Genomic DNA, 14,787 nt, shown 5'->3' with positions numbered 1-14,787 from the left:
CACAGGTGAGCAGAGTAGAAGGGTGTGCAATATGCCCTGAACAGTGATGTTTTCACGTGGAAGGAACACATAAAAAAATTCTCTTAAGCATGTTTGCTTAAGCAGGTTTATTGCATTGACGGTGAATGTCCCGGTCATCTGACAAATCAGCTGTTATAAAGTGGCAAAGATATTTAGCCTCATTGCAGACATTCAACGCTTTTTTTCCCCAGAAGGAAGCGAGGGAATATGGCCCTCCTATCTTCTTTGGATCGTATAATCATAATGTTACTTTTCTCTGCATTGTATTTAATGTCAAATTGGTCACCATTACTTACTTTGATGCAGGAAGAAATCGTGCTACCCCATTTATTGTGAACAAGCTGATTTGCATACCAGTAGGCTAGAATATGGATGATATATTTGGGCACCCCCCTTTGTGTCAACATAAGAAAAAGTTTGCTATGATTGAGCCAATCAAAGGCTTTCAATGAGTCAATAAAGCATAAAAACATTGTTGAGTTCAAGCTTTGTTACTTAAGTAATAATTCCTTCAATGCAAATATGCACGTATCGGTTCCATGTTTCCTTTTGAACCCGAACGGATTAATAATTATAAGTTTTAAACATGTTACAGTCCCAACGAATTGTTTTTAAACAAGAATAACATAGAAAAATGCTTGTCTTTAATAAATGCTTCATTGAATGTGTCCACGCAAATCCGCTCACACTGCTCACTTACACACACTTAACTTTTAACAAGCTAAACGATGATTGACACATGCGGTGCCTTAAACTAAGCACTCCAAAGCATCTCTGGCAATTATAGTTAACTTTAACAAACTGCTTGACCAATAAAAGCAGACGGAGGGAGAGTGATTGACTACAGGATCGGATCGGGACATCGCTATAAAATATTGTATTTATTTATTTAATTGAAAAAAAAAAAATCTGCGATAGACTGAGGGCACGAAGTTTAAAGCGCGAAGTAGCGAGGGATCACTGTATAAATATTTCAGTTTACTTATGATGGTGGCTGCCATTTTAAGTATTAATATATATGTTATTTATTTATTTAAAGTTCAAAAAGTATGTCACCATTTTAGACGCATAACCTTTTGAAGTGCGTAAAAGGGTTTCGTGTTTGTGCTTGGGTATGCTAAAGGAAGTCATAAAAGATAGCCCCTGCACTGAGGCAAAGAAAAAATGTCTGCATCATTATTCATGTACCTAATGAAAGCATCTGGCTTGGTGGATCATTCCATCTTCCTATAAATTGTAGATTCTATTGGGGTCATCGGTTAGCTTGTTTATCTAACAGCCTCTCTAATAGAGTTCAGGATGTTAATTTAGACTTTCACCTTTCAAACATCCCCAAAGGTTCAATACTTGCTCCCACTTTCTTCTCCATTTTTATTCTCTCAGTCGTCCGTAATTCCTAAATTCCCTTCTATGCCGATAAAATAATCTTCTTTGCTTCTGGTCCTTCTCAGGCAGTGATTACACTTTAAATACTTCAGGGAAGTTATTCTTTAATTACAGCATGCTGATGATGACCTTAGTTTTATCATTTAATGCTGCAAAGATTACAGTATGTCTTGAAAAGGAGCATACGGGAAGCTGTGTTTATAAATGTGTGTAGATCATTTCATTCAGTCTTATCCTCTGGTGCCAAAGGTTCCACTAATTAAATGTCCTAAGTTCAAGTACAAATTTAATTGAAGTAGTTTGTTGCAATGCATTGGTTTGTTGATTCCTCAACCATGATTCATTTGAGTGCGGTCTTACTGCGAATGGCATCAAATATTTATGTTCTAAATCATGACCTTGAGTGATGATGAGCCTCTTTCATTCTAATCTTAGAATTGATCATTTGAATTAAGTTTTAAACAGCTTTTGAACAGCAATTGTTGCAATAATTGAGAGTAGGGAAAAGAGGCAAGTTAAAACAGAAACTACTGGGAGGATCATTGACTTAATTTGAGAGTGGGAGAAAAGAAGACGGCTGAAAATAAGAGAGTCCGACAGGCCCCCAGTTCAGCCATGGAAGATCATTGAAGCTTATTCGATGGAAAAAAAGCTTCTCTCTTCAGATAATGGGAATCTTTGCCAAATAAGATGTCAGTGTGCTGGAGGAGGTAAGTTGAGCGCTGATGGGTACCACTGAAAATAAGTGGGAATGGAATTGAATGAACATAAAAGAATTAGAAAATACAATGTAGTCCATATTAGAAAGAGAAGTACCTTGAGCATTGAAACGGGAAAAAAAAATATCACTGAAGAGCTGAAATATGGAGCTCTCAGGGGCTGGTAATTCTTTTGCTGTGATATTGCTTCATTCATGCTTGATGCAGTTGTTTGACAGTGGATCATCCGATAAAATTTGCGACTGCAGGCATTTCTAAGTAACATATCATCAATCATTCAAGTGTAAAAAAATGAAGCAACCGCTGCCAATCATAAACGTTCACAAAATGTAACATTTTCCCCCTCCATCAAAGTTGCTAGTACATTGTGAAACAGCAAGCGCAAAGAACTTTTTCCTGTACTCTCTTTATTAAACCCCCTCATTATCCATGGTGAGAAACTCATTTGTTGCACAGCTAAAGGCCACATTTCCAGGTGTCACCCTCGAGTGCACCCATGGATTGCCTTCCTTCTTTCTGCAATTACAGATAACCATTCACCTTCCAATAGGTAGGGAGGCAGATTCTTTCAAGTTTCTTTTGTGTTGTGCTGAATAGTCAGTGACTAGAAGGGCAGTATAAAAGAAGTCACCTGTAATTAGAATCCCTTTGACGTAAAGATACATTTAAAAACTGCCCTTTTTTAAATACGAGAGCTTGCAAATGAAATTTACTTTCATTTTTCCCACAAGATTTTCACTTCCTTTTACAAGAAAAGCATTAACAGTTTTGATGACTGTCAGATGGACCAATTACTCATTGCATGCCATTGACAACAATAGACGTGAATGCTCATCTTTCAGTGCCATTGACGCTTAGACGTCCCATCCATTTTGACTGGGTGGGGAGAATGAAAGAATTTCCAGTCAAAATGGAGAGGATGTCTACCCCAATAGCACGTGACTCCGTGCCAGATCGAGCTTCAGTTCGCCAGATCCGCATAGCAATCACACCCGCTGAATGTCAGTGTGCCAGATGCGGCCCGTATCATGAATCGTACAGTCCAAACCCAATAGCAGGTGACTGTGGGCCGGATCCGGCGTCAGCTCGCCAGGTTCACATAGCAATCAAGTATGATGAAAGCCTCAGCGTGACAGATGCGGCCGGGATCATCAATCTGACAGTCCAAATGATAGGTTACGCTGGTCTGAGGCGGTCCATGCAGATCGGACGCGCTAAAAACCTGAAAGTTAACGTTCGGCTTGTGATGTAACAACAGCGCGCACCCTGAAGGCTGTCATCCGCTGCGCGGAGCGACTACATAGACCCTACGCCGTTATTGAGCATTTAAAGTTCTGTGTCAAGGGAACATGTTGCTCTGTAATTTGCCGCAATGTCACTAGAGGGGTGTGGCTTTTTCTTGTACAGCAAGTGACAATCAATTACTGACCCCACGCCTGCTGAACGTCAAAAGACACTGGGGCGGTTTTACGAAGTTGGGCCGAAATTTGCAATACATCTGGTCCATGTCTGCTCCAGTTATATTTTGCTCTCTGGGGAGTTTGTGCTATTGATAAAAAGACACTGGGGCCAGGGGTCGCGTTAACCGAATATTTTCCGTCGTTGACTGGTTTTTTAAAACGTTGACGGAAAAAACTGAAGTCCATCCGTCATTTTGACAGGTTGCAATTCACACCCCAGACCACAGGATGGCGAGTGAGCATATTAATTAGCTATTGTCTCTCTTGATGCATGACGTCGTTGGCCTTACTCGGAAAAATGTCTGGACTAGCATTCAGGTGTAGCAAACATGGAAACGTTAGGAAGCTTTGGAGAGCATTGTCTAAGGCTACGTTCATTCTACAGGTCTTAATGCACGAATCCAATTTTTTCGTGTTTTTCCGACTCGAGTCAGGCATTAACTTGACGGTCTGAACGGGACAAGTCGCATAGAAGTGGACCATTTCAAATCCGATCTGGGTCATTTTTGTATGTGGTTCAAATCCGATCTGGGCCACATTTTTCCAGACTGTCGCGGCGGTCTGTACCGTCCAGTATCCCAAATCCGATTTCAGCTGTGCGTTATTAGCGTCTAGCTTGCAGTGAACACGGCTTTTGGGGAAGGGCCGGGCTTGACAACAGTCATAAAAAATAAAAATGGGTTGAGGATAAGCATGAGAATGATCGGTTTTCTCTCTGCTCTATGTGAGCTATATTTCAACATTTCCTAAACGGCCGAGAGTCGGGAGAGGGGTCTGGCTGTAGCCAGTCTTGGAGAGTCGGGGTAAACTGCCCGTATGTGTGTGTGACATGCACGGACAGTGCGTGCATGTTATCGATCCATATAAACAGTGAATATAAGCCTAAACGGGGATTATTTATGTCTGTTATTTGTCTCCACCTTTTGAAAAGCAAAATATGATATCTCTGGAATGACGGATGACTTGTCATTTGTTTTGATGCTTCTGCGCACCGGCGCGTGTCGGACTGCGAATTAGAGCGCATGCGTAATACTTGAATGGTCTCAATGGACAAAAGCAGTCTGAACGGGCACGCCAAAAAAACGGATACGACAAAAAAATCGGATTTGTGCATTAAGACCTGTAGTATGAACGTAGCCTAAGTGAATGAGCAGGGACAAACAGCTTGGAGTCAGAAGTACGTGCGCTATTCTCAAACCTGAACGCACTCCGAGTCTTGGATGACAAATCAACAGAGCAGAGAGTAGACACAACATGGCTGGTAGTTTCTTCAATTTATTCAGAGTTGAGTAAGTAACGCACTGCTTTTGAGCAACACTGCTATTGAATATGTCATTATTATCATTTTAAAAATTTAAGTGACGTGTAAAAATAGATTATGACCGGATTTTTATGACCGTCAGTCAAAATGACAGACAGCGAAAAAGTCTAGCGCAACCTCTGACTGGGGCGTATAGATTTCACAAAGTTAGGCCGAAATTTGCAGTACATCTGGCCCATGTCCGCTACAGTTATATTTTGCTATCTGGGTAGCGCTGTCAATGACTTCCACACACGTGTCTTTTTGAACAATGGCCCAAACTCAGTAGGGATTCACTTGTCGGATCAGCAACCAGTTTTGGGCCAGAACTGGTCCAAAGTAGCAGGCACTACACTAATGTATGGCCCGGAAATGGCACACATGTTAGCCAGTCTGGGTCAGATTTGTATCAAAATCGTTTTCAGTATTAAGTCCGACGTCTATTTTGTTCAGTGATTTTGTTCATACTGTACTGTGTTTATATTGCAAATTAAATTTGTCCATTAAAAGCAATAACAGCACTTCTTTTTCTTGCCATTTATTAGTGCTAACATATTCATGCACCATAACAATACAACACTGTTTTTTCACAAAATATTTTAACTGGAAACAGCAACTCCACATTAAAGATGACCCATTTTTAGACTGTGAACAACATATTGTATTTGGTAAGGTTCTGGGGGCAAACTAGCGGTGGTAACAAGAGTTCATTGACGATGAAAGGGAGTGGCAGATAGTGTCCGAAGGATCCGGTGGGCAATTTGGGGATAGAACTGGCAGGCAGGCAGTGTTGCATCTAGGGAGAAAAACAAAAATGAGCTTCTTCTTCTCAAGATTCTTTGTTATCTGAAAGTCACGTAGGTGAGTTGTTGATCTGCCGATGATTTGAGGGCAAGGACCGGTTTAATTAAGTTGCTGACGATGATCAGCGGCACCTGGTCCCAGGCTCACCCATTTGTCCAATCAAGGCAGTGACACAAATACACAAACACAACGAGGAGGGGCTCAGTTTGAATAATAGTATTCAAACATTGACACATTTACAGCAACAGACTAAATGCTTTCTCCTTCCATCTGTTATGCAACAAATTTTGAATTACTTAACTTGCAGACATGGTAGATCACTTTAATAGACCGGCCATTTTAGTAAGGCTCCCTTGAATAACTTGTTTAGCTGTTAAGTAAACGCAACTATGACTATGAATGAAGCACTTACCTTAAAAATTTCCGTACGCCGAGATGACGTGTCCTGAATTCTGTGTGTTCTCCTGTTTAGTGTCACAGCGGATGCCTGCCTCAAGATGTGTGCTGTTGCGACGTAACACGCCGAACGTTACATTTCAGGTTTTTAACGCGTCAGGTCTGCACGGTCCTCCCCGGGCAAGTGCGTAACTTATCATTTGGACTGTCAGATTGACGATACGGACGGCATCTGGCGCACTGAGGCGTTCAACAGACATGGTTGCTATATGAACCTGGCGAGCTGAAACCAGATCCGGCGCACAGCCACCCGCTATCGGGTTTGGACTGTCAGATTGATAATCCCCCGCCGCATCTGCCGCACTGACGTTTAGCGGGCGTGATTGCTATGTGGATCTGGCGAGCTGACGGTGCACAGTCGCCTGCTTTCCGGGCAATGAGTTAAATGCATTTCCTTACTCTTAAATTTGGGGCCCTCCAGTATAAAATACAAACAATAAATCAAGAGTAGTCACTCGCATTGCTTAAAAAAAGAAAAAAAAAAGGATGTCGTGAAGTCAGTGGATGTCAGTAACGCAGTGGACTGTTTAGCCCAATGGCGGTATGTAATCATCTCCCAAGCAGCAGGTAATGTCAGCAAACATCTGAGAGCAAGCTCTTGCCGGGGTTTACAGAGGGAATTACATAGAATGACGCAGGCGCAAAGATAATCTTCCCCCCAAAAGCTTTGCCTCTAAGAAGTAGTGAGTCGGAGGGGGACAATTGAAATGTTTTTTCCTCCAGTTTTTATTTATTCACAGTGGTTTTTTTTGGGTTGTTTTTTAAGATAACGTGGTCATAGCACAACGTTCAACACTAAGAGGACATACGTAATGTTTTGATAGAAGCTTGGCAGTGGCGTGTACAGACAATTTGGGGGGCAGGTGTTCAGAGGGAAAAAAGGGCGCCTTTTGCAGCATATTTAGCTGCCAGCCTGGCTGCCTTGTTAGAAAAATATGAATTAATAAAATTAAGAAAAAACATTGCAGATGTAGTACATAATTAGATATTCATATATTTAAATAAATGGAAGCCTATTCCAAACTAGCAAGGGTCAACAAAACATTGTAACAGTCGAAATAAAATACAAACAGTGCAAATGAGAATTAATCCGGCTTTAACGAAGTAATCTCCTTGGTGGCATGTTTTGAAGATCCCGATAATCTCACTATGATTTATCTCGACAATATGACCAACAATATGAATAAGCCTGTTTGGAACTGGAAGTGTGGCAGCGAATGAACATTTGTTCAACAGCCCTCCCATCATCATCATCCCAGTTCATATTGATTTGATGTCTATCGCTGTCAATGTCGGTGACTGAGTTAATGTTACCTGAGTGAGTGTAATTGAGTCTTTGGGGATATATTTGCCAAAGACAAGGTTACACAGAAAGTCAGCAACTTTTGTTATGTCATTAAATCAGTGGCTTTACACCTTTTCTACCGAGCCGACATGAAGGATCATCATATGTGTCCTACTTTCCTTTCTTGGCCACCTAAAACCTCTTTAACACCAGCTGAAGTCACCATCTCACTTCAATGTTACCTCGTGTTCACACATGCTTTTCACAACTTCACCTGCTCTGCCTGTAGGGAACAAGTGGCTGCAAATGGTGGGAACACTGTTGTAACAGCATGTAGGAGGTAATTATTGTCAATAGACCCTTGAAGGACATTAGGCATGGGGCGGTGTGGATTTTAATTAAAAAAAAAAAAAGGGATAGACAACTCAGAGTTGTTTAAAAAAAAAAAAAAAAAACTTGGGATGACAGAGATGAAGTCAGGCCACGGGGTTGAAATACTACTAGTATATTATCTTGTAAGATTGCACTGGTGGTTAAACTATAAATCCGACTTTTTTATTTAAAGCGACTAGCGACTTTTTCTGGTGTTTTTGTGACTCACTTTTTGCATCTTCCACAAAGTTATTCATCTCGCCTACAGCCCTAAATTGGCTAAATTGCCAATCATGTAAATCAAGCGATTACGTCATTTACCGACTTCTAGCGACTTTTACGACAGCCAATAGCTACTTTCCTGGGGAGTTAGCAACACTGAAGCATAGGCTAGGTTCATACTACAGGTCTTAATGCACGAATCCGATTTTTTCGTGTTTCTCCGACTTGAGTCAGGCATTAAGTTGACAGTCTGAATGGGACAAGTGAAGTGGACCATTTCAAATCCAATCACTTTCAAATGTGGTTCAAATCCGATCTGGGCCACATTTTTTCAGACCGTGAATGGCGGTCTGAACTGTCAAGACTCCCAAATCGGAATTCATACAGCAATTACGTCAGCAAAGAGCAAGAGGCACGGAGGACGGCAGTTATGTAGGCATTAGCACTCTGCTTTTAAGCACGAAGCGGGCTTGACCACAGTCATAAAAAAATATAAAATGAAGAACAGAATAAGACTTACAATTTTCAATGTTCATTCTGTGTGCCGAATGAGCAATATTTCATTATTGCACATATGGCCGAGTCGGGGCAAACCGACGCACCCACGTCATTTCCCGCACACACGTCAAGGCTCATGTGTGTGCGTGTATGCGTTCTATCAGTCCATGTAAACTATATAATATAAGACTAAATGGGGATTATTCATGTCTGTTATTTGTGTCCTCTTTTTGGAAATCAAAATATGATCACTCTGGAATGACATACAGCTAGCATGTGTAATTTGTTTTGATGCTTCTGCGCAAGCGGGTCTCTTTGCAGAGCGCATCTCTGACTGCGAATTAGTGCGCATGCGTGATACTTGAACGGTCTCAATGGACAATGGACACGCCAGAAAAAACAGATATGACTAGGGATGGGAATTGATAGGATTTTTACGATTCCGATTCCATTATTGATATTGCTTAACGATTCGATTCTTTATCGATTCTCTTATCGATTCTAATTTGGGGAAAAAGAAACAAACGTTTTGATTGGCATCGAGTTTAATCAGAAGTCACAACCTTACAAACTCACAACGAGGTCAAAAGAGGCCCAAAGCCTCAATATTAACTGTGGCAATAAGTGGCAAATGCACAAGAATGTGTAACATTTTACTGAAACATTTTTTTAATAGAAATAAAAAATATGAAAATGAATGAATGAATGAATATTGGCATATAGGTCGTTGTTCTGCCGTTGGCAATATGTGTTAAAGCAGGGGTCCCCAAACTTTTTCCTGTGAGGGCCACATAACTTTTAACTGATAAGGGGCCGGGGTCAGTTTGAACAGAACACAGAAAAAGTGTGACAATTGCAGGAGTGCCGAAATATAAAAAATTATTGCTTTTCAGAAAGCCGCAATCAAATGACCCTTTCTGGATTCTTTACAGAACAAAAGTAAATAAAATAAAAATAATAATATAATAATAATAATCATCATAATAAATAATAACACTATTAATCAAATAAATAATAACCAAATAACCCTCTCTGAGTTCTTCACAGAAAAAGGCCAGAAAATAAATAACACTATTAAGAAAAAAAAAAATTCAAAATGCTTGTTCTTGTTCAGGGCCTGGACCAAATGTGGGGGCGGGCCGTATCCGGCCCGCGGACCGTAGTTTGGGGACCATGTTAAAGTGTATTATTTACCAGTATATTGAAATGCATTAGTTTTTATGGCGCTTTCACGCTCACGTGGGGGCGCCCTTGCGCTTCCTCACGCGAAGAAGAACGCGTTCACGTGAAGAAGAGCGCGCTTACACGCGAAGAAGAAATGCCGCATCCAAGCGAGTGAGCGAGTTAGTGAGAGAGGGGAAACACTGCTACGAGCCTACGTTCTTTTTTAATGTTTGTAAAATATCTACAGAGGCAACGCCTGTATGTATCGTCTTTTGTGTTGTTGTTGTGTGCTTCCACTCGCGATCGGACACTTAAATCCAGTTGTGTAGTAGTTTGAACGATGTGCTAATGCTAGCGAACGCATGCTAACAGTTTAGCTGTATTAGCAGCTAATCATCGCAGATTTACGTTGATGCAAACCTGTTTGTTGTTGGGGACTAAATTGATTCGTTTCATTTCTATTTTTAGTTTCACTCTTCAAGTGATGGTTGAATAAAGTCAGCAAATTATACCAACGTCTTCTGTATCCTCATTTGGGAGTTTAGCTAGCTATATAGCCAGGACTAAGCCTTAGCGTCTCTGTGAGGACAGTGCAGTCTTATTCCCTCCCGATGCTGTTATCTCCACCTTGCAAGACTGCAAGTCGTTTTGTTGTAATTTTTCCTCGTGAAGTAAAGACACACTTTCGAGCGTTTGAACCTACGTGCTGTCATTGTTATGTTTGCGGCTGCAATGCTCGTGCTAAACTATCGTAACCTTTCATTTTCACCCTCTTCACTGGTGAAGTGTAGCCAAACTTTGGAGCGGGTGGTTCTTGGCGCCATGCTAGTTTGATGCGTCTGGACAACAAGACACGTCACAACGCAATATGCGTCTTTAGGAATCGTTAAAGGGATCGTTCAGGCTTTTTCATTGTGATGTCGAGGCCTCGAAACACAAGGAACCGGTTCTGAATTGGAATCGGATTTCGATTCCCATCCCTAGATATGACAAAAAATCGGATTTGTGCATTAAGACCTGTTGTATGAACCTAGCCATAGTGACCCAACAACTTCAGTAATGTTCATGTTTAAAAATTCATTTGGAACTATTTTGAAGGATAAACACTTAATCCCAATCAATTACTTACTTGTTTTTTGAAGCTATCGATAATTTGGCGTAGCATGTATTCCTCCTTTCCCGCCTCAGGTGTTGTGACGATAAAGTCTACATCATGGCCAACCTCCTTACCCCTGCAAAAAAAATGTTTTTTAAAAAAGACAGCATTTGATACGCGGACTACAAAGTGGAAAAATGGTAAGCACATTCGGCTCACAGTTTTGACATATATGAGATTTGGGGTTTGAATCTGGGATGTGGCCAGTTATGTGGACTAGGTTTATATGAACCAACAGCCTTTGTTTTGTTTTAGTTTGAGGGGGGGTTTTTTTGCTTGTTTTTTTTTTTTTTTTTTTTTTTTTTTTAAATAAACGTCCACCATGATCAAATAAAACAGATTTCAACGATACAGCGTTTTCTTTAACAAATGCACAGGTGACACATTGCATTTTTTCAAAGAAAAGGTGTTTTTGTGTTATAGACTTGCTCTGGGCTCATTATCGAAGCGCTCAGATTCCATGATGAAAAGAAACATTGTGCTCTTGTGATTATGGCGACCCAGTAAAACAGCCATGTGAGCAGTTTGTCATCGGTGAGAACAGTGCTGACACAAACACAGAGGATACAAAGGCTACAAGTGAATAACAGAAGACTCCTGATTTTTCAAAGTTGACCTCTGTTTCAGCCCCATCTTTTGCTCCTGCTTGCTGCCAAATAGGCCAGGTGCCATTTCAAACTGATCATTAAGCTCACTCACACACATTGACAGAAAACATCTTTTGTACACAAAAGCACAAATGACGCAGCTAACAGAACAGTGACATGACAATAAATTAGGGCTGTCAAAATTATCGCGTTAACGGGCGTTAATTAATTTTTTAAAATAATCACGTTAAAATATTTGACGCAATTAACGCACCCGCTGGCATATTGCCTCAAACATTACAATGAGGCCGTTTATGGACATTAAGAGTGAAGAGAATGACACCGGCCGCTTGGGGGCAGCGCCGTTTCATACTCATGTTATGTCTTCAAAACGTGGGAGAATTAGTAGTTGTGAGACGTTTATGCTGTATTCACAATGCAATGCAAATTGCTATTTGTGCTCCACACATATTTCGGTAAGTTTTCTTTCTTTTAGTGGCTATATGTGTCTCTTGTTTTATTTTGGGTAAGATATGTACAGATACAGTGGGGAGAACAAGTATTTGATACACTGCCAATGGGTTTTGGCAGTGTATCAAATACTTGTTCTCCCCACTGTATATGTTATACAGTAAAGGCGAGTGGACACAGGTGCGCCGTTTATTGGCATAAGCTTCTCCTTCACAACAAACATAAGTATCGTTTAGTGAAAGCACAACAAAAATAATATTCCTATCTCTCTCAAAAAAAAAAAAAAAAGTTCTCAAAAAGAAAAGCACTTCAGTCTATAGTAATGAGGCCCTATTCTGACACATAGTTAAACAACAATGCTAAATAAACTGGCATTCCATATCAATTTAGCTATGCAAAATACACGTAAAACTTTTCTCTCTATTTTTATTATTGTTATTTTTATTCTTATTATTATTATATTACCTCTACTTTTGATTGAAAATTTTACAAATTTTATTAAAACGAAAACATGAAGAGTGGTTTTAATATAAAATTACTATAATTTGTAACTATAACATTTATCGTTTAAGAACTACAAGTCTTTCTATCCGTGGATCACTTTAACAGAAAGAATGTTAATAATGCCATTTGTGGATTTATTGTTACAATAAACAAGTACAGTACTGATGTACAGTATGTTGTATGTATATATCCGTCGTGTGTCATATCTTTCCATTCCAACAATAATTTACATAAAAATATGGCATATTTTAGAGATGGTTTGAATTGCGATTAATTGCGATTAATTACAGCTTAAAAATTGTAATTAAACTCGATTAAAATTTTTAATCGTTTGACAGCCCTACAATAAATGTCACTTACAAAGGTACGAAAAAGAACCTGAACCTTTTGGAATTTCTCACATTTCTGCATAAAATCACCATCAAATGTGATCTGATCTTTGTCAAAATCACACAGATGAAAAAACTGCTTTGACTAAAACCACACAAATATTTGTAGGTTTTCGTATTTTAATGAGGATAGTATGCAAACAATGACAGAAGGGGGAAAAATAAGTGAACCATCACATTTAACTCATTCACTCATAGCCATTTTCACCGGAGAAAGGCCCTTCGCTCCCGGCCGTTTTACTGGATTTTGACTGATTTTGCAAGGCCCACAGAAAATTCTGTTCTATTGCTATATAAACATGGAACCCACCAAAAGATTACTCTCTTCTTTCAGCAGGAAAAAAGTTAGTTCATATCTTTTTCATTCTTTAGAAATCAGCATTAGAAAATAGCTGTTTGAGCAATTTTCCCATTTCTGATGAAAAAACAGAGAAATTGAGCTTTTTGTGAAAGCATACATTTCAAACATAAATTTGACTTTAACACAGCTATTTTTTGCTTTAGTTACATCCTGAACATCTGAATAATGGTTTCCTTTTACAAAATATCATATACAACAAGACAAATAGAGCTTTTGATTAGAGCTGTCCCGACTAGTCGACATAGTCGACGTCACCGATGACGAAAATCCGTCGATGAGCACAACATCCCGTCGATGGTTAATGAAGGGTTAAAAAGAATATATGTGTAGAAAGTTCAGAATGTCGGACGCTTGGTATGCAAGCGGGGAAAGCGGCACAAAGCCAAAAAAGCGCACCAGAGTCCAAAACATTGACTTATTTTTAAAGAAACAAAGGAGGGTACACTGTTGTGTCCTGTCTCTTCAATGCCAAGCTTGGCTGCACGTCGGCCGTGAATGATAACGACAGGAGATTGTAAGTCCATCTAACTAACTAATGACATGTTTTATTGAAGTTGCTAAGCCTGTCGCAATATGCAATGAGTCCAATTATCGCATGGTAAATAAAAATGAGGGCGGTCATTTTTGTCTTATCGCTGCGCGCGCGCGCATGCATGCATTTATTTGTGCGTGCGTGCTGATGGCATATGAGACTCATTCTTTTCTCTCATCAACACGCTGTAGAATTAAAGTTCAGACATAGAAAATAAGAAAACACATCTACAGGGTGGCCACAAAGTCACGCACCAATGAGGATGGTTTCTGTTGAATTGCTCAGCAACACTTCTGTTGGTTGCACCATCACGACCAGATAATAAAATGATTTCTACGCGCTGCTCTGTAGTCAATGGCATGTCTGATCTGAAATAAAAAAATAAAAAATTATATTAACAAAAAATAAATATTAACATTGGTGCGTGACTTTGTGGCCACCCTGTATATTAAACACTATATACGTCAGCATTGCTACATTGAGGTGAATGGGGGAAAAAGACGACCTACTTTAGCCGGCTATAAAACAGGCAGCCTTCTCCAAAACTTGCAGGTAAACGGTGACACTTCAAACATGAAAAATCGCTGGTGAACAGCATTTGCAAAAGGAAAAAAAATCTATTACTGACAACACATGCAATGACAAAAAGTGCTTTTTTTTGCGGAGTGTAAAGCTTAAATTAGCGGTTTAGCGAAGGTACTTCCAGGGAACATTTCAAAATAAAAGCATGTAATGTTCGTCATATAAATAACGATTTTTTGGAGTTAATCCCACATACTTCAGATTCTACACTAAGAATACCTTTAAAATGACACCCTTTATGATAATTCTGATTGGCAATGAATAATTATTATAATACTATTATATATAGTACTACAGTATACTATAATATTAATGCTAGGTATTTTTTTAAAGAATTGTTTTGAATCATTTTGGAAAGGTGAGGTCAGTGTTCTGAATCTGTTTACATTCCATTCTTTTCCACAAGTTAATTCTATCAGCATTTAAACTCATTGTTTGTGATTTATTATTGTTATTTATCTGTTTATTTGTATTTTAATCAAGAATCAAGAAGTGTTCCAAAAATGTTTTTGTGAATT

General features: G+C 39.5%; 1 protein-coding gene across 6 annotated transcripts in view; it reads right to left on the bottom strand.

Annotated features, from left to right (window-relative positions):
* Nucleotides 1–14,787, bottom strand: part of dntt (deoxynucleotidyltransferase, terminal) — a 122,489-nt gene that overhangs the window by 52,822 nt on the left and 54,880 nt on the right. For 5 of the 6 annotated variants that reach the window (XR_009064581.1, XR_009064580.1, XM_057847871.1 and 2 more), the window contains one exon: nt 10,817–10,919. Coding sequence is in view for 4 of the 6 variants with exons in the window: in XM_057847871.1 (XP_057703854.1) it covers nt 10,817–10,919 (103 nt within the window). In the remaining 2 variants the exon portion in view is untranslated. Of the gene's footprint in view, nt 1–5,413; nt 5,683–10,816; nt 10,920–14,787 lie in introns of those variants that run through there. The other variant, XM_057847874.1, reaches the window with a different exon arrangement.

This window comes from Corythoichthys intestinalis, chromosome 10, assembly GCF_030265065.1.
Source record: "Corythoichthys intestinalis isolate RoL2023-P3 chromosome 10, ASM3026506v1, whole genome shotgun sequence".
NCBI lineage: Eukaryota > Metazoa > Chordata > Actinopteri > Syngnathiformes > Syngnathidae > Corythoichthys > Corythoichthys intestinalis.
This window is presented reverse-complemented; position numbering and strand designations above follow the sequence as displayed.